General features: G+C 44.0%; 3 protein-coding genes across 5 annotated transcripts; 1 reads left to right on the top strand and 2 right to left on the bottom strand.

Moving 5' to 3' along the window:
• Positions 1–290: 290 nt before the first annotated feature.
• Positions 291–2,855, bottom strand: LOC144102176 (juvenile hormone acid O-methyltransferase-like). Its single transcript, XM_077635489.1, has 3 exons — positions 2,217–2,855; positions 1,102–1,267; positions 291–463 (listed from the first exon to the last, which is right to left on the bottom strand). Exons 1-3 carry the CDS (start codon positions 2,757–2,759, stop codon positions 291–293), a joined length of 882 nt encoding a protein of 293 aa, XP_077491615.1. The 5' UTR covers positions 2,760–2,855.
• Positions 2,856–5,797: 2,942 nt separating this feature from the next.
• Positions 5,798–19,218, bottom strand: LOC144100988 (juvenile hormone acid O-methyltransferase-like). Of its 3 annotated transcripts, XM_077633948.1 has the most exons (5): positions 18,624–18,757; positions 16,537–16,702; positions 9,330–9,481; positions 8,513–8,678; positions 5,798–6,956 (listed from the first exon to the last, which is right to left on the bottom strand). In XM_077633948.1, exons 2-5 carry the CDS (start codon positions 16,676–16,678, stop codon positions 6,790–6,792), a joined length of 627 nt encoding a protein of 208 aa, XP_077490074.1. In that variant the 5' UTR covers positions 16,679–16,702; positions 18,624–18,757; the 3' UTR covers positions 5,798–6,789. The 3 variants fall into 3 exon arrangements, 2 of the variants coding, with proteins under 2 accessions (XP_077490074.1, XP_077490073.1); XM_077633947.1 differs by lacking the exons at positions 16,537–16,702; positions 18,624–18,757 and having other exon boundaries at positions 5,801–6,956; positions 9,330–10,247; XR_013307906.1 differs by lacking the exons at positions 5,798–6,956; positions 8,513–8,678; positions 9,330–9,481 and adding an exon at positions 15,967–16,104 and having other exon boundaries at positions 18,624–19,218.
• LOC144100987 (juvenile hormone acid O-methyltransferase-like) lies at positions 11,278–14,628 on the top strand. Its single transcript, XM_077633946.1, has 3 exons — positions 11,278–12,035; positions 12,637–12,802; positions 14,453–14,628. The coding sequence occupies exons 1-3, from the start codon at positions 11,469–11,471 to the stop codon at positions 14,626–14,628; spliced, it is 909 nt and encodes a 302-aa protein (XP_077490072.1). The 5' UTR covers positions 11,278–11,468.
• Positions 19,219–19,479: the final 261 nt, after the last annotated feature.

Raw genomic sequence — 19,479 nt, 5'->3', positions numbered from 1 at the left:
CTGTCTGCAATAGCATCCGCCTGACCCCTTTGCAACTGAGGGCATAGTAGGAAGTCGCACTGTAAAGCCGCAAAAACAGCAAATTCAAAACACAATGTGGTATTAGGACAGACCTAAATGGCAGCAACATCACAACGATTACAGAAAAAAGACCAGACAACGCAGGGCTGGCATGAATCAGTGATTTATTCAGGAACCAAACATACATCGTTTTATATATAGTGCTTAGTTCGAGACCTCGTCTTTCAGAATAACAATGTGACAAGGTCTCCTTGAAACGAAGGTGCCCTCTAAACACTCGAGCCCGATCGCGCATGTAGACTGTAGAGGGTCATCCGCATCCCATACCCGCGACTTGTGGGCGCCGAGATGCGGTGCAGCTGACGTGTGCACTCTGCCTTCAAAGCTGGGACATCACACTGGGGCACTCGTTTGGACCACTCAAATGATCCAAGTACCTCATCTGTAACATATAGACGGTTGAAGTATTAGGCCCAAGGCAATCGTTTATCACGCGCACATTCCCACTGTCTGCTATCATGTCACAAACTGCAAACCGGACACGAATAAATTAGGAGCATAAATGTAAATTAGAGGCTCAAGTAACAACGCATTACCTCGGCCCCGCATTTTCAGTAAGAGATTGCCCCGAGGAATTACCACAAGAGACTAGTATTACTAACGGATAAGTATCATCAATAGTACGGTGGACCTGTAAATGTCATGGGCCGTGCAACAGGAGATCAAGAAACACAGTTCGCGCTAGGGTATTTATGCGCTCTAAGTGAATCTGAATTCAACCAGCTGCGAACCATATGGTGGCGTATAATTTCAAACGCTCGCGAAAACAAATTCCATTCCACAAACCTAGCAGGGCTTCACTGCACTGTTCTGTGCATTCATTATTTGTGATTATGATTTACTTTGCATTCGCAATGTGAGGCAGCCTCGTCTACAAATGGCGCAATGTAGTTGTGTAGTTTTGAAATGTCCCGCTTTTGTATCAAGCTAAAGTGCTAAGGTGTCAAGATGTTTCCAAGAAGCACAGCTGAGGTCTCCGTCAACTTTCGTTGGAAGCGTAATATGTAAACGTGCACTTACCGACGCATGCCTTCGCGCTGGGGAAGAGCCATTCTGTTTCATAGACGCGGCATTCGATGCATTCGAGTCCTGCTGCTCTCACCATTTCTCTGATATCGAACTCGACCTTCCGTAGGTTCTTGTCGAAATGGAACTTGAATGGCTCGCAGTACAAAAGCCTTGGATCCTGCATGTAAATAAGTTGCCTCAATCAACTAATCAAGGGGGGTGTAGTTTTATTATATGCGAGAGTGTCCTTAAAAACAAAAACACCTAAACAGGGTGTTTCACCTAAGGCTTTATACAACTTCTGAAAATAGTCTATTGGAGTTTAAGGAGCGCTTTATCCGGCATAGCATTGCCAATGATGTAGAACAACAGAATACAGCTTAGATGTGTTTACTGGAATGTTTGTTAACTAATATTGATAGTTGACTTGTATTACCGTTACGCTCATTAACTGCTGACAGGCTTGCAGCCCACCGTAAATAACATTAATATGAGTTTTTAGAATTTGGATGCTGACAGGCTTGTAGCCCACCATAAATAACATTAATATGAGTTTTTAGAATTTGGAAAACGCGGTTACCTTCGGCGCTGGTGCTCAACAAATTTTGGCTATTTCGACGAGTTACGTGCACTGCAGAGCTTGCTTTCCCTGTGAGCTTCTCGAAAGCACATGTATTTTGACGCGATGTAGCCATAATTTGTTGGGCCACAAAGCTGAGGGTAACTGCACTTTCCAAATTCTAAAACTGATATGGATACTACCTACTGTGGGCTACACGCACCTCAATAATTAAGGAGCCTAACTTTAATACTTACATAAAAAGTTAAGTGTTCATTGTTAGTTAACCAGCCTGCTAGTTAGCACATCTTAGGTGTATTCTAATGTACTGACCCGTTGACAATGATATGCCGAAAAAACGCTGTTCTAGCTCAAAATACTATTTTAAAAAGTTATGTCCAGTCTTCGGTGAAATACCGTGTATATCTGGGGTAGACGTCTGCAGGTCAAAATGCATTAAACGCAGCACCGTATGCCAAAGCTGTCTTCTGCACGCCTGATGTATGCAGACAGCAAGGCCCCAAAGATTGGGTTCTGTAGTAAGTGACAAATATTTCCTTGCACCTACCGGTATCATGTCTCGCCAACGATTCATCAGATGAACTTGGAGCCATGAGTCTGCAGAAGCAGCACTGACGGCCCCGACAACGAGGCACTCTCCAGATCCGGGAGTAAGAACCTTGCCCAAGTCCTTGTACGCACTAAGCTGGTTCTTGATGTAGTGAAAGCACAGAAATGAATAAACGCGGTCGAAACGGCCGTACTTTGCCATCAGCTCTTCCACATCCTGGTTGCCAAAGTTGAAGACGTCGAACATTATGTTGTCATGGCTTGAGTTGGCTTTAGCGAATTCGATCATCAACGGTGACGTGTCCACGGCTACTAACCGCTTGCAAGGTAGTGAGCGAGGTACAAGATAGTCCCTTGTAAAGGTGCCTGGACCGCAACCTATGTCCAAGTGCTGGTGACTTTCTTTCGGCGTTTGAAGAAAGGTAATTCGTTCGAGAGCGTTGGCACCTTCTTGCATCGAATGGCGCTCTAAAGAAGCATATTTCTTAGCATCGATAAAATCGCGGGAGTAGTACGACGTCGACTCTTCTGTGGTAGACATGGTCGGTCCGGACGCTAAGCTAAGAGGTGAGTATATCGGTTGTTTCTAGGTGTAAGTAATAGTTGGGCCGGAACCCTTCGCGAAAGCCTCTTGACGTTTCAAGATAACAGGTAGCTAAAGGAGCCACGTCACTGTATCTGATGCAGTCAACTTGGCAATTTCAACTTTCGGACAATACCTTCTGCAATCAGCTTGAGAATAACAGCTACAGATAATGGCCGTCGGCTGTTTTCGCAGAAATAGGCACTGATAAGGCGCGTACTTTATACGGCGTTCCGGACTTGTGGAGAGGTAGGAAGCCTGTCACAGGTCAAAGGCACAAGGCAGGCGTTTAGAAGAGCATTAGTATCGTTTTACCTCGAACGAAGAGTGCAGTACTCTAAGAGTTATATCGATGACTAAGCTACGATCTTACCAAAGCTGGCAGCGCTTGACTAGCGAAAAAAAACTGTCATCACGAAGAATATGTTTGATATAACCTTACTACACTGAGGTAAAATATTGTGCCGCGTCATATGCCGAAATTTTCCTACTTTTCGCGATCATCGACGTCCAAAATTAATAACAGCATGTTACTCACAGGGATGGAAGGTTTCCATGGCTCTGTTTTGTTTACTTGACCTACGGTTTGAGTAGAGGAGTTTGTAAGCTGCTGGTTAAAAAAAAATTACCATCCTCTAACAAGCTTCACACGTATACTTGCCCGCCCTTTCTCTCGGTTAATGTAATGGAAACATAGGAATGAGTGGATACGGAATGAGTGGATGATGAAATAGAATGAGTGGATTCTTCCTAACAAAACTCTCCAGAGGTCCCGTCTACACATCGACGACGTCGTAATAGTGTATAGGATTCTGCGGCGTCTTCATTACGACATCATCTTTGCAGGGGATATATCCCCTGCTACGAGCCTCAAGCAAGGCGAGCAGCGCTTCAGAATGTGTCTCTACGTGAAGCCACCCGCACCGCAGCCGACTTCCAAGTGCTGTTGGTCAAGTTTCGGAACGACACTGTATGTGGCTTTTTTTTTTCAAAGAAATGAAGCTTCCTCTTGACGCGTAGTCCTCGAAACGAGCGTAGGCGTGAAGGAAGGAAAGCTCCGAAGAGGCTCTCGCTACCCAAGCTGAACGCCAGAAAGTGCGCCGGAAGTAACGTGTTTACGCAAGATCCGCTGGGTGTCTCTGGCCGATGGCGCAGCCAATAGTAACGTTGGGCGCAGCGACGTCGTCTGCATCATTGCCTGGCACGCATGCGCGAACCCGCTGAGCTGCTGGTATGCTATCGGAGCGTTTCTGAAGTTGATTTTTTTAGGGAGAGAAGTTTTCTCGCACCGGGTACTCCTGTAAACAGGTGTAGGCATCTGCGTTTAGGAGAGTGTTTAGTGCTTCCTTTGTGTTTCCTGCTTTACGATACGTCACACTCGACTAGTTATGTGGCTGCCTAGAAAGGCAAGTTGCCAGACGACACTTGAGGAGGAGCTGAAACTGGCGCCGGTGCAGCAGGTTGCAGCGCGGAGATACGGTGCGAATAAAATCGCTGCCATCGCAGTTCCCCTGGCGACCCTTATCTCCTGAGTGTACGTGTACGCTATTACGGTCGACCTTCGCACAGGTGTGTGCATGTGGACACGTTGGCTCAAGCCGTGCGGTCGTTGACGATCTCTTTGTCGTGTTCGCATAATGAAAGCCTACTTTGCGAAGTGAACTGTAAAACAAGTAAAAGCGTTAAATCTTGGAACTTTTTGCAACATAAGGAAATTATTACAATCAATTCCGAGCAATACCTGAGTACTTAACATGATTTCACATACGCTCAAGGTCAACGTCTCGAAATTTGACTTCATTGCATGTTAGTAAATAGTTTTAAAATTATTGCTTGCCTTACTTGTCTCGCAGCTTTACATGTCTGCAGCACGCTGTCCGCTATGTCTGCTTGCTGGCATGCCGCTCGCGGCCGCTACTCCCAGCTGTTTTTTTTTTACTTGACCGAAATAAAAAAAGTTTTTTTGTTTCTTTTCTGGCATGAAGACGAGAGCGTCGTATGGAAGTTCAGTGACCTTTGGAGAATCGGGCACTATACCCTGCAAATATGGAATGCACTGTAAATACAAATTCAAATTTTGTAATCTCGTGCTCTAACCCTGCATTAACTACCTTTACTGAAGAAAACGTAGTGCGCGTTCACCAAAGCACAAACGTTCTTTAATATTCTATTAATGCTTTTTTTTACGACACTGACGTTTTTTTTTTCCTTTGGCTTCGTTTTTTCATTATTCGTGGCGCTACAGAATGACGAGATCCCATTATGTCGTCCTTGTCTAAACCCACAGAATAACAGGATTCCTCTTACTCTCTATATTTCATTCCTGACACATTGTTTTCAGCGATGTTTTATGTGTTCCCTTTTGGTTGGGAGTCTTTATTGCTTTATGACGACGCCTTGCTCAAATTAAAAAAGTTCAGGCCCCCAGCATTCCTGCCATTACAACATGCTGTGACTTGCGACGCAACGACTTTCTACCGAAGATAGCTGGAAGCATCCTTCCACAAACGCCCTTTTTGGATAGCGTCCTTTAGCACAAACGCTGCACTATTAATATCCCAGCCCTAACAGTGTTTGCAGCTAGACGCGCTAGTAAATAAGATACGCATCTCTCATAGACTGTCGGAAATCTTGATAGAGGGCTTGGAAATTTTGTGCCATCGTATCGTGACGTCAACATTTCCGGAAAATATAAAAGGGCACGGAGCCACAAGCATGTTGTGCGGACAAAGACAGTTTATTGGATAAGCTAGGCATGAGGAGTTATGCATTTATGCCACAAAAGGATGCAAGAGAATAATTCTTTATGTGCTCACTCGTTTTCTGAAAATCTTTGACTCATTAGTTGCGCGATTTAATGCTTCATGGTTATAAAAAGTGGCGTGGGCTGATTTTTGTTAGAAGTGAACGCTTGTAATTTAAACGGGATCTTCAAAAGCACGAGAAGAGATCCTCCTTGTGCCGAAAATGACGTTGAAAGCGGTGCAATACGCAGAAGGGACCGCGCTTCAAAGTCTTCGACGGTGTAATAATAATCGCTTTATTTATGTCCCCAAGCTTACAGTGAGTGAGGAGTTCCAGGAAAAGCTGTCGTGAACAGCTCGACTAGGCCGCAATTCCTATGTACCAAGCAGCAGCTCCTCCTCCGCCTCTAGGAAAGCTTCATTATCACTATCAGAGATTACGCACCATTGTTTTATTGATAGGATTCTCACTACAATGCGACACTGTTTCTGGAAGAAATGGTCATTTCTGGACACGTTTGTGTGCGTCACTTGTTAGATTAGTAGAACGCACGGTTTCTTGTAACAATATGTTGACAACATCATTTTTGGTCGGTAACATTTCCTTTGCTCCTTTTAGACATCAGCACGACCTCATTTAGATAAAATTGCAGACAATGTACACAAGAACGGTGCTTGATAGAGAAGCAAGTCAGTGATATTGCTACAGACACTTTATTTGTACAAGATTCTTCGCTTGTTGGTAATCTGATCACCGCAAATATTGGCACATAGTCCTTTTTTAGGAAATACTTAATTACCTCCTGAAAGTTATCATTATCAGGCCTACTACGCCCAGTGCAGGAAAATGGTATTTCCCATTACTCTGCAGTCATATCCGTCCTGTGCCACCTGTGGCCACCTTATCCCCTCCCCTCCTAATCTCATCCGCCTGCCTAAATGTAGAGTACACTATCATTTACCCGGGGCTTGTTCCATGACTCACTCGGCTCTTTTCCTTTCTCTTAACGTAACACCTATTAGATGTGCTTCCTACCATAGGTTACTGCGTTCTCCTCAGTTTTCAATCCCGCGGTTCTGCTAACACAAAAGCTTATAAGGGAAGCTAAATAGTATAGTCAGGCATGAGTCGATTCAAACCAGCGTACATTCAATGGTATGCGCTTTGTTTTGAAGTTCTAAAGGGAAGAACTACGCAAAACAGACTCATTTCTCAAGTTTTTGAGACTCATACTTGTCGTGGCTCATGAGGCTGATTTCGCATGCAAGCAGTAGAAGACCATCTTCGCTGTGAATCCGCTGCGCTGCTTGGCGGCCGATGCTTGCATCAAGCGTGCCCAATCAGTCTTCGCATCTTCGATGTCGCATTCGGGAATTGACTGCACAAATGGTATGACGTTGAATGACGATTCTGAAATGCAAAATAATTATTGAATAACGATCAGTGTACTGGCTAGTGAAAATTATAATAAATGTGACGTTTCCCCACCACGGAAAGTTTCATATTCTCTTCTTGTCAAGAGCCGTCGCGGTGGCTGTGTGGTTATGACGCTTAGCTGCTGGCCCGAAAGACGCGGGTTCGATCCCGGCCGCGGCGGTCAAATTTCGATGGAGGCGAACTTCCAGAGGCCCGTGTGCTGTGCGATGTTAGTGCACGTTAAAGAACCCCAGGTGGTCGAAATTTCGGGAGCCCTTCACTACGGCGTCCCTCATAGCTTGAGTCGCTTTGGGACGTTAAACCCTTATAAACAAACTTCTTGTCAAGCCGAGCTTTCTCAGGCAAAAGTTCTGAAAATTAGAAAATTGTACGACACTGTTATGAAAATATTGAAGATAATGGTCCGTTATTCTGAGATGTAGCAAAATATTTCTTTTAAAGTGTTTCTACCGATAACATCGAAGAGTCAAGACTGCCATAGAAAACCAATGGGGAGCACTTTTGACGACTGCAAAAACGTGAATAGAAAAAAAAAATACATGACTGCCGTCGGGTGACCTGCGGATATATTGATTGTTACAGTGAAACCTTGCATTATATGAAAAAAATTGCGTTCATAACGCTTTCACGCTCAAAAATGCTTTTATCTAGAATTGCTGGGTATGTGGTGCATGTAAGCAAATAACTAAGACTTGGTAGTTTTCTTTTAATATATTCTGGGGCATCGTGCTGCACAAGGGTTTTTTGCATTTTTCCGCAACTGAGACGAGACTGACGTGATCGGGATTAAATCACGTGACTGCGTTTTTTAACAGAACACCTTAGCCCGTGGGCCTCGGCGGCAGGATGAAGATATGAATTAGTGCGGTTTTAAAAATGATTTTCTTTTTTTGAAGACGGAATACTTTTTAGCGCAACACATATAGGAGACACGAAAGCATTTAACTGAAGACTGTTTATTAACCCTTGAAAATATGAACGAACTAGCACTCAAACAAACGCTGCTGATTTATAAGCAAATTATGCGCAGAACGCACGCGCGATAATTGTATTCGAAACATCCTTTCAACGTGTTTTTGACGCAATAGAAAGATAACAAAAACAAATTAGCAACGAATAAAATTAGGGATAAATATTCAGGTGGTTGCGGGAACATCAAGATAGCTTCAATATTTTGCTCGAAATTGGTAACTTAAATGACGAAATTGGTTCATTAACTCTATAGAACTCTATAAGCAGTGATATATTTTGTTGACAGCGGGCTTGCAAAGGCAGGAAATGTGATTTAAAAATTCGTTTCCTCAGCAGTACGCTTGACTAGTCTGGAAAATTTGAAAGCAGCTTTTAATAACTTCGGTGTTGCACAAGCCTGCATCAAATACATCTCGGCTGAGTAGCTGGATGTCGAGAGCTTCGTTAGAAAATCGTTAAAGAATTCGCAAGATAGGTTGAATCATAAGGCTTAGAATCGTTTACACCTGCGTGCTTAAGAGAAAAGAGAGAAAACAAGAACAAACGGAATCTCTCACCGAGAAATGTTTTCACGTTAGGAAAGGGCCATTCGCTTTCGAATACGTGGCATGCAATTGTCTCCATTTCGGCGTCGGTGACGAGTCCTCTTATCTCAGACTCAATCTTGCCGAAGTTGTTGTCGAGCATGAATTTGTGGTAATCTGACAGACAAGACATTGGGTCCTGAAAATCAAGAAGAGTTATTGTACTTGTTAAAAGTGCTTCAGTGGTGTCATCTTAACGCCCGTGCTTCACAGCCATGGTCTTCTACGAAATTGTAGGATTGAAAGACAACACTTGGTGTCAGTGCTGTATGGCACCACACGTATAAATTATCAAGTTTCTTTGCGCTTCCATTGCAATTTTTGCAATAAGCACTTAATAACTAGAGAGTTTTGCCACCTGCAGAGTGTTCTGCAATGGCATCTAAAAAAAACTTTCGTAACAATTATTCGCTCATTTTTTTTATTGTTCCAAGAAACACTTTATGAAGCTGTTATTAAAGGCCAAAGGCACAAACATGCTTAGCTAAAGGGTCATTGGCACTAATGAGATAAGACTTATGTGTCGGTCATTAGATTTAATAACGCTGGTATTCTGAAATCAGCTAAATGTATCCACGACCACACCTCTCGAACAAGAGGCTACAAAGAGAGGTATGCCACAGTGTGCATCACTGGCCCGTCATTAGCGGTGACAAAAAATGAAAAATGACCAAAGAAAAGTTGTCAGCACTGCTCGCATGGGGACTATTTCGTTGAACCAAATTTTTGTCAAGGCATAAGCGCTTTCCAAGAGTAACGTCGCACTGCAGTGCACTGGATTAGTACTTACAGGAATGACCTGTCGCCACCGGTCCATCAGGTGCATCTGCATCCAAGCATCGGTAAAAGAGTTTGAAACGCCGGAGAATATCAGGCACTCTCCTGATCCTGGAGTCAGCAGTCGGGACAGGTCCACGTAGGCCTTCCGCCCATCTTTGACGCCTTGGAAATTCAGAAAAGAGTAGATGCGGTCGAAGGTGCCGTAGTTCGCTATCATGTCTTCAATGTCCTGTCCGCCGAAGTCGAATATCTCGAATGTAATGTTTTCGTGGTCACTGTTCTGCCTGGCGTACTCAATCATTTGGCGAGACTTGTCGACGGCTACAATGTTCTTGCAGGGCCAAGATCGAGGAACCAGGTAATCCCTTGTAAACGCTCCTGGACCGCAACCTATGTCTAAGTGTTGATGGTCCTGCCTTGGCGTCTGAAGAAACGCAATCCTGTGCAATGCACAAGCATTCTCTTTGATGGAATAGTTCTTGAAAGCTTCGTACATTTGCTCTTCGAGGAAGGGTTTACGATGTTCGGCGCTTGGTTTCTCCACGCGTAACGTTGCCAACGCGCACGTGAGACTAAGTGCTGAATACACATGAGAATGGTCAAAGAAGGCTGCAAAGGCACATGCGTTGAGCCTATTGCGCAGTAGTTTAGAAATACGAGGCGATTGAAGTGTTGCCAAATGATAGTTTTGAAGGCAACGCGATGTGAAGGGGTTTAACTGATGAGGAAAGTCATCCTTTCGACAGGCCACTGCGCCGTCGAGGGGTTATCGCGTCTGCACAGATATTGCGCTAGCCAGCTGCACTTCTCCAGTTACTCTTACTGATATAGCTGCTGATAAACTGCTGTGGTTCTTATTTTCACCAGCAACTTAATGTTTTGCTAACGGGTTCTGTGCGAGCTCGGAGATATTCGTAATGTGATCTTGTTTTTCAGTAGCTAAAGATAGCAGATGAAGGGTGATGGACGCTAAGCGACTGGTCGGAAACGTGCATGCCTGGAAAAGCGCTACTAATTGCGGACACTCTTTTTAAGAGTAACACACAGAGAGAAGAGAGCGTTTCACAGCTACACGTTGAATGTTTATTTATAAGGGATTATAAACTGCACAAAATAAAGTGGGAATGAGAAGTAGCTTAAAAAGATTGAGGGACGAATCGCAGTTAAGAGAGATAAACCACACTACCCGTATTTCTTTTCCTGTTTACCATTCTCGTGTTCTTCGCAAGAAGCTTCGGTCGAACTTCACTATGACCGCCATACGGGGATGAGCGAGGACACTTGGCACGTGGAATCAAGAAGGAATGAGGTCTCACGTGAGAACGCTAAGTATAATTTTCATTGTAAATTCTTTTCATCGCACTGGCAACAATAACTGAAAGCTTAAATTCTCCAGGGTCGGGATTAGGAGAACGCCGGCCCCTCCACGTGCCCAAGAACAATGAACTCGAGAATAAGACGATTACTGGAGGTTGGAATTATGGCTGCAAGGAAGGGACACCTTTCTTTATCGCTAACGGACAATGCTAAGAGTCGGAGTCCGCTCAGGTTTCTGGAAGAGGACAGTCTTCACGACCTACTTTAGCTCAGTGACAGCCAATTTTTATGCCACATGGCAAGTCTCAGCTAAAAAAAATACAGGATGATTTATTGACTGCGGGCGAGTGCTCCGTTCCGCGCCACTGCCCGCTTCGTCGTCTTCATGTTCGTAACAATATCTTCAGAATGCTAGCGCACTCAACCTTCATACGTTATCTACAAACTCTTGGCGCAGTTGTGAGCTCACGCGCACATGTTCGCAGCTACTGAGCCCGTGCTCGTTCGGCAGCTGTTATCGCCCGCTGCTCAAGGTCCCGTAATAATGCTCTCAACGCAAGGTTATATTCTATTCTGAGCCGCCTAGAGTATCGTTAAGGTTGCACAAGACAGCCGGCATACTCATAAATGTGAACTTCGGGACCACTCTGCGACGTTGTTTCGCAGTGAATGTCAACCGGCCTTTGGGCATTTATCGTTTACTTAGATCATAGCGCCATTGTGTTTTCATCGATTGATAGATTTATTTGAGTTAGGGTAATACTAATACCCTAGAGCATTGTTAACAACTATCGCTCTTTTCTGTTCGTTAGGTTCTTGTTGTGGCGACATCATGCTCCGCTGCCGTGAACTCGAGGAAGAACAGCAAGTTTCCTCGAGTGAACACGCACCATTGCCCTTCATGTTTGACTGCGATGCCTACTCGAAGATCGAGGGATATCCTACAAGAGAGAGTGTCCATGCGCTTAACAAGGTCAAGCTTTCGGCGACCAGAAGTGATGAAGATCAGTGCCTCGACATCGGTTGTGGTCCGGGCGGCTTTACGAGGGGCTTCCTTTTTGACTACTGCCGACCGTGCGCAAGACTAGTCGCTGTGGACAAGGACAACTCAATGATAGAACGAGCCCGCGAGGCGTCCAGTCATCCGGACATAACGTACGACCTCCTGGACATTGAGTCTGGAGATGTCGATGCATTTTGTGTCAGGTACGGAAAGTTTCAGCGAGTTTTTTCTTTCTTTTGTTTCCAGTTTGTGAACGATAACCTAGCAGCGTATAAAAATCTTGCCAAACTGCTCGATGATAGGGGGGAGTGCGTTGTGGTATCCTGCGTGAACTTGGTCATCGCTGACATATGGCTCAAAGTCTACAGTATGGGCGACTGGAAAGCCTACATCCCAGTAAGTAAAATTTTTCTGTTTTAAATATTCTTTCAGGAACGAAATAAGTTATCTTGTTACCACGATATTTATTTCAGGAGCTTGCTGCTTTATTTATTTGCGTCTTTAGGGCCGGATGATTAAAACCTTGACTGCTCGTGCGTCATTAAGCTGAATTATCGGCCCCTTCGCAGCCTACGAACTGGAAAATCGTCATCTTCCGATCAAAAACAGCCAAAGAAGTTTATTAATTTTTGCCACAGTGGATAGGCGTCCATGTTGGTGAACCAGAGAGTACAGTGACTGGTGAATACTACGCAAAAAAGACAAAAATGGGATCAACGAAATCTTGTGTAATTACTCCCTAGAAGGGGAAGATACAAATATAGAAAGTTACTACGTCCCACGAAAACTTTGCTGGCAGTAAGCAAGGAAGTTAGTTTTGTTTTTGAGTAGCGTTTGCCCATTACTGCTTAATACAATCTAGATGGTGGCGACCTTGCTGCTTATTGACTTTTGAGACCGTGCAAAAAAATCGACGTCTAAAGAACACACAGCTCGAATATCAAGCGGTCCCACTACAGACATTGCTTTTGTTTTTTTTCTATTTTCTTCTTCTCAGGACCCAAGGGTTGTCTTCTCAGACTCATTCTACTTCGAGTGTAACACACCAGCCTCCGACATAGAAGCCGCAATGAGGCGGATGATAGAAGACGCCGGTTTAGAGTGCATCACTTGCGAGGCTTACGAAAACGAGTGGCTCTATCCTGACGCTGACGCGATTGTTGGTGAGAGAGAAATTTTAAACTACTTTTTGCTGCTATTGTTATGTGCCTCACTGTCTTCAATGTTCATATGACATTCAATGTTTATAAATGTTTATAAACAAGCGTATAAGACTCTTGTTTCACCTCCTCTTAAATACAGCAATATAATATGACATTCATTTACTTCTGTTAGTATCAATAAAATGGAAAGAGTGCGAAAGAAAGCAATTATATTTATCCTCAGTCAATATCGCATTACGTCTATTACAGAACTCCGCGATAGAGCTGGTTCGAGGGTGCTATCATTAAGGAATACGATTGCGAATTTATGTTTTTGTTTAAAACCGTGAAAGGTAAAAGGGAGGATTGTTGGGCCAGTTGGTTCAAGACTGAAAACGGCGCGAAAAACAGGACAAGAAGAGAGAAGCAACACACCCAGCACCGAACTTACAACTGAGTGTATTTCATGCGAAAGCGCAATAAATACAGGTGTTCTTTTAGTTTTTTATGTGTACTTCCTGTCTTTATTGCGCTTTCGCATGAAATGCACTCAGTTGCAAGTTTGGTGCTGTGTGTGTTGCTCCTCTCTTCTTGTTCCGTTTTTTCGCGCCGTTTTCAGTCTTGAATCGTGAAAGGTAAATGGAAGAGCAACACTCATGAGTATGTGAAATTTTCTTCTGGTTGCGCTGCAAGACGCATAAATTCGCTTACTTTGTTTCCTTTCCAAACAAAAAAAAAGTCTAAATATTCATTCTTTCCTCGCTCTGTAACCGAGTGGAATGGCCTTGATAGCAAGTGGGTAGAATTGGACGACGTGGATGAATTTCAGACGTTGATTGAGTATATAATGTGGACTCCCTTCCTTTTCGTTTATTGTTTTTAAGGCACTGTTTTCATTTTGTTCTTGCCATTACATGTACTGCGCTCTTTTTTTTCTGTGCACTGTTTTACTTCATATTTCGATATTTATTGATGTCAGTCCCACCCTGCCACTGCCCTTACCTTTGGGATAGCAATATTCTAAACAAATAAAAATTAATAAATATATGGGCTTGAGATTTCGTCGTTGCAGCTCGGCTCCAAAAATTTTGACTATGAAAAACAATCCGGGAAGCACACTCGCCCTTAAAAGTGTCGCTGCTTTGCAGACAGTCATGTATTGACCCATGATCAGGTCAAAACCACACGGTGTTAGTTTGGAGATTTTCACTGGTGTGAAGTTCAGGCGCAGAAAAGGCAGTGAGCGTAACATTTGGACATAAAAATATCGAACTAGCTATCAAGCAAACAATAAAAAATATAAACAGCTATCTAAATCACAATAGTTAAAGCGATATAGACATCCCCTTCATTGCATTTCAGGGCAGGGATCGCACTGCTTGTTCAAAATGTGACCACCACAGCGGTGTATCGAATCCGAGCCTTTTGTGGGTTTTGTTGGTATGTATAGAACGGCTTTCGCGAGCGTGTAACGGAGCTGCCATGGGCGAGCATCAGACACTTAGCAAGAGTCTTTGCTTTTCGCTGAATTCCAGGGTCAGCCAAGTTAAGCCACTGCCAGTTTTTTAAGGCTGTCATTGTGTGAAAGTCTCAAGTTAATCCGGTGATTAAGTGCGGCGTGGTCGCAGCTAATGAGTAGTTTTCTTTTTATTTTGGTTTCCTGAACGACAGACTTTTTTGTTTCCATCTTCAACTTGGACCTGAACATTCCGCCTCACGAAAAGGCTGTCTTCCGACAAACATGGCGGCGAATGGTCGAGCATAGGACGACAGCGACACCCGACGGCAGAAGACTCAACTTCCGTTTTTCCGTAGCGCACGCTCGCCTCGCCACCAAAGCCTCTTGACGTCATCAAATAAGCCCTAAAATAAATTTGATTGTCCAAACTTTTCTAATTTTACAACGCGTCGACTACCGCTTATTTCCGCTCCAACTTTTTTTGGCCAACGTTGAAACCTGGCAGTTGAAACGTTGAATTCATTTCCTGGCTCGTCTTATCCAGCTGTGGCCGACAGTTAAATAGTGCGCTCCTAAACATTAGGACCTGCACGACAGGAACAGTGCTGACAATCGGTCATCACTGGCAATTTGAGGCAGGTTTATTCTTTGAATTTCTGTGTGCGCAAAAAGTTGCTTACGCAATACCCTGATAAACATACCTATTAATTGTTCACTCTTTGCCTTTAAGTCAATGGTTGCTATTTAGATAAGTAAAATGCCTCTTTTATTCTATGACCGCCGGCAGAACTGCAGAGAGAGAGAGAAAACCTTTAATGAAAAAGCGGAGAATTTAGGCCGATGTTTAAAAATCGCTGGCATGCTACTCTGCGTGGGGAAGGGAATTGGGAGATAAAGACGGACGCAGAGCGGTGCGGGAACGGCTAATTTAAAGGAAGTTAAAAGGGGGAGAACACAAAACGCGGAAAATAAATGCCTAATAAGGTGCATCGGCAAGAAATAATGTAAAATATGAAATGATGAAGCGCGCCGTCTGGTAAAAGGGCTAACAAAGTTCTGCGAAAAGAGTGGATGAGGGCAACATTCAAGGTGGAATTTAATCTTGTCAAGATTACCATTGTCTTAAATATGTAAAAAGAAAAAGTTCATTATGTCTCTGTTGCGTAGGGCAGGCTAAGGGGCCTATGATACAGTCCATTTTTAGACATACATAAATATACAGAACTGCATATTTATCAAGAATCTTATGCACAGAGATTGATTTAGCTGCTCGATGCGATTGCACGTCTCTTGTTCAGGAAAACAAACAGATCCTTGTGTAGTGGATAATTTAGCTCTCTGAGCAATAATAGTAGTAAAAAAAAGGCGGTGCTTGCTTGAAGACCGTTAAAATGAACCTATTCGGTCACTTTGACAGGTGAGAAAAAGGCGATGTTGGACTCAAGAGTGACTGTGGTCATATTTACAGCCTTTCGCAATCGATGACAGGCCCCCTTCCACTTTGCCACCAAGTCGTATAGCGCCGTGGCTCGTGACATGTTCAAATGGACATCTAGGGGAACCTTTCGTTAGAAAGTACAAGCATATGAAAATGCTCGAAAAGAAGAGGCCTTTTGTGCGAGCTTTCTATCATGTGCTTGTCCGTTTTTGTGCAAAACATTTTTAGGATGAGAACATCAGGATTTATATGCAGGCCTTGTCCAACTAACAGTAGCGTGAACGGTGTAGAAAGTAAATTGAAAGGCGCTGCCAGTAGATGTTGGCGTTCTCATTCTTGTCAAGGTTTCTCTCCAAGCTTCCCTGAACTCCGAGAGATCTCCAGCCGGGACCTGATGTTCAAAATCGAAGCACATAAACACGAAGTCTGAAATGAGAAGGGAGAGAAATTTTTTTTTCAGTGGGAAAGAGATTCAACGGGTCGCAAAACTTTAAATGTCCCAGTATAGTGAGGTCTGCCTGAAACAATTCAATTGTAGAAGCTCAAAGCGACACAGTTGCTGCAAATGTAGGGCTCTGGGAGCGCCTACTTGAAGACATTCAGTCTCACCTGCCCCAAAGGCCATTGCCAATTGCAGCCCTTGCTTCGCTGAGCACAGTTGATGTTAATAGGCGTGTGTACTAGATGCGTTTCTCATTGCTTCTGGTATTAGGTGCCACCTCGAAGATAGCAACCAGGAAAATGTTTTTTTCGCTGTGAACAACTTACAGGTTAGGAAAGCGTGTATAGTACCTAGCACCTTTAACGACCCCGGCATTATGTCAGTGTATTTGGATGGTACTGCACAGCGCCGCTTACCCAAAGCTGTTTGGACATCTGGAAACTCCCAGTTTCTTTGGTACACTTGGCAGTCAAGGCAGTTGAGTCCTGCATCTGCTACTAACTTTCGCACTTGAGATTCAAGCTCACTTGGAGACTTTTTGCAGTAGAAATAGTGCATGTCGCAGAAGACTTTCCTCGGATCCTGCAAAGTAAAGTTTTGTGTTAGCCTATAGTTCTCAGGCGACCATTTCCCCAACATATCAACATGCGTTGCATAAATCTATTTTATAATTTAAAGGGATCACTGCGGTTAAATTTCAGTTGGTATTGTGATGATGATAATGAATATTGATGGCGCTAGGGGAGCTTTGGTCGCAGAGCGCCTGGGCGCAAGGTATTTTGCTTTGCTGGCCAGTGCTTTAGAGGACTGTGCTATCGCCGCAGCAGAGTATGACTCGTGTTGTTGTTGTTGTTGTTGCCTTTTTGACATGGCACATACTCACGACGGGGGATTGCCCAGGGTTCAGTGGGGAGACCCCATAGAACAGGGTAAACTGGTGTCAAGCTAATGATTGCGCCTTGGGTGAAATTTCAGAGTAATTTAAAAGAAAAAGATGCAACAAAATATCGGGAGAGAATATATGATAATTATATAATTTAATATAAGGCTTAACCATGAATACGTTTTCGTTGGCTGGTTGATTCATCGTCATGACGTGGACAGCGTGATCTGAGACGCAACACACACTGCAACCCACTCTCGAGGAGTGCATTGCACATTGCCTTCATCAACTTTCATCTGCGGCACGAAGACGCAGAAAATTCTGTCTTCGTCGGCGTCATAATTCATGCAAATCTGCTTTCGCGTGTGTATAAAATTTAGGCAAAAATTTTCTGTCATTATTTTTAGTTTAATCTCGGCGCGTGTGTTCTGTAAACTCTTTTGCGTCATTTGTGTAATTGTAAATGCTGCCAGGCAGTAAACTTCAGTTTTTAGTCAGCGTTGTGTTGGTCTCTTTCCTCGTCATCTCAGATCACGCCGTTCACTACATGACGAAGAATCAACCAGCCCACGAAAACGTATTCATGGTTAAGCCATTTCAGTGACTGTAATTTAGTTCTTAGTCAAAATTCTAACAAGCAACAGAATACGGACAAACTGTAATTTTGCATCTTCTTCAGCAGTGACGCTAAAACCACCGTCAATGCCGCTTTCTTTCAGAGCGTTACCCCTTACTCATCACGTTTCTCGATTTCTTGGGGTTGCTACCACCTCCCTTCGGCGTGAAATATTCAGAGTCCGAGGAATTCAGAATGGCGGCCGCCATAGCAAATCGATATAGCAACCCAATTGGTGATTGATTGTTGACGTCATTAGGATATCGAATTGATTATTCATTGGTGACGTCACTGATATGTCCAATTGGTGATTAATCAGCGACTTCATTTATAAATCCAAGATGGCGGCCAATAATTATCATATGATAAAATAAACGTAGAAATTTGTATTTATATTGGAGTACCTCATTTCAATCTCATTCAAATCAAATCTATCAAACCAAACAGCTAACGCTCGTTACTTAAGCGTCCTCCAGACGGTAGCGGCAACTCTTTTTTTCACGACGGCTTTTTGCTATTCTAAGAATGGATATCGATGTCACATTTATGAATAGCTCATTCTTGCTGATTTCAATAAAAAGCAATAACACGTACGCGTTTCAGGACTACTGACCGCACCAAGTTGCTGGCCTGCAATGAAATTTGTGAGGCCCACGAGAAAAATTTTAATGGTAAATTTCTGTGGTCTCATAAGGTAGATTAAGAAAACTTTCCACGAGAAAAACTGCTGCCATGAAATGACATCGGATACTCCTAAGCACACCACTCTACGAGCAGAACACAAGGTTTCAAGAAGAAGCAGGCTACTCACAGGAATAGCGATTCTCCAATTCTTTCTGATATATACATCGAGCCAAGCGTTTAGGATGGCACTCTCCAAGCAGCCGGTAAGAAAACACTCTCCGTCGTCCTCTAGTAAGCGGCGTACGTTAACATACCCCGCTTTCTGGCTCTTGAGAAAATGGAACATGAGGAATGAGTACACGCGGCTGAAGCGTCCATACTTTTTGGCGAAGCTTTCCACGTCCCCTGCCTCAATATCCAGGACGTCGTAATAAATTCTAGCATGCTGCGACGTCTTCTTCGCGACGTCAATCATTGCTGGCGATTTGTCCACGGCCACAAGCCTCAAGCATGGCGAACAGTGACCGAGGACGTGGCTCTTCGTGAATCCGCCAGGACCGCATCCGACTTCCAGGTGCTGCTGTTGAGATCTCGGAGGGACTTTGAAATTGGCTTTTTGCAAGGCAATCAGGTTTTCTCGTAACGGATACTCCTGGAAATTGGCGTAGGCTTCAGCGTTTAGGGGAACTCCTCCGGTATCTGTTACATTTCTTGTTGTTTGAGACGTCGTCTGCGAGCAATTTGGTTGCATTCTTACGGGGAAATTTTGTGGCTGACACTTGCCGAAGAGGGCAGTTTTAGCACGGTTGCACCAAGTGGAAGACGTGAGACGCGACACGAACAAAATCCCCGCCATGGCGGCGCGGCCACAGTCCTTTCACCTCTGCCGACACGCTTCAAGCGCTAAGGAGAAAGAACAAGCAACTACAATCATCTATGTGTGTCGACGTCGGCTCCTGTAGCTTGCTCCCCGAAGGCCGTGCCACCGCCGACAGGCTCTTTCGTGTGTTATCTTGTCGGAGACTGCTTTATGCCAGGCAACCTGTAAAGATAGCAATGGCATTTCGGTTATTTCTTTTCAACGTGAAGGTTTAAAACCACCCCAGACATTCCAACTTTCCTAAACGCATACAAAGCGGATTCATTCATCATTTCTGTTCAGCCAGCTTCACTAATTGAAGTGTCCTGGATTTCGGGTTGTGTGCTGTTATCTTGCAGGTACTTCAGTAAAGTGGG

The sequence above is a fragment of the Amblyomma americanum genome, chromosome 8, assembly GCF_052857255.1.
Source record: "Amblyomma americanum isolate KBUSLIRL-KWMA chromosome 8, ASM5285725v1, whole genome shotgun sequence".
NCBI classification, from domain to species: Eukaryota; Metazoa; Arthropoda; class Arachnida; order Ixodida; family Ixodidae; genus Amblyomma; species Amblyomma americanum.
This window is presented reverse-complemented; position numbering and strand designations above follow the sequence as displayed.

Bases quoted from the DNA above. Each gene is read 5' to 3' on its own strand.
- LOC144102176 (XM_077635489.1), bottom strand. From the start codon at position 2,759: ATGTCTACCACAGAAGAGTCGACGTCGTACTACTCCCGCGATTTTATC. The intron at 1,268-2,216 runs GTAGGTGCAAGG...ATTTACATGCAG, and splicing joins GTTGGCGAGACATGATACCG to GATCCAAGGCTTTTGTACTG. The intron at 464-1,101 runs GTAAGTGCACGT...TATATGTTACAG, and splicing joins CAGCGCGAAGGCATGCGTCG to ATGAGGTACTTGGATCATTT.
- LOC144100988 (XM_077633947.1), bottom strand. From the start codon at position 9,815: ATGTACGAAGCTTTCAAGAACTATTCCATCAAAGAGAATGCTTGTGCA. The intron at 8,679-9,329 runs GTAAGTACTAAT...CTTGATTTTCAG, and splicing joins GGTGGCGACAGGTCATTCCT to GACCCAATGTCTTGTCTGTC. The intron at 6,957-8,512 runs GTGAGAGATTCC...TTTGCATTTCAG, and splicing joins TAACGTGAAAACATTTCTCG to AATCGTCATTCAACGTCATA.
- LOC144100987 (XM_077633946.1), top strand. From the start codon at position 11,469: ATGCTCCGCTGCCGTGAACTCGAGGAAGAACAGCAAGTTTCCTCGAGT. The intron at 12,036-12,636 runs GTAAGTAAAATT...TCTTCTTCTCAG, and splicing joins ACTGGAAAGCCTACATCCCA to GACCCAAGGGTTGTCTTCTC. The intron at 12,803-14,452 runs GTGAGAGAGAAA...CCTGAACGACAG, and splicing joins TGACGCTGACGCGATTGTTG to ACTTTTTTGTTTCCATCTTC.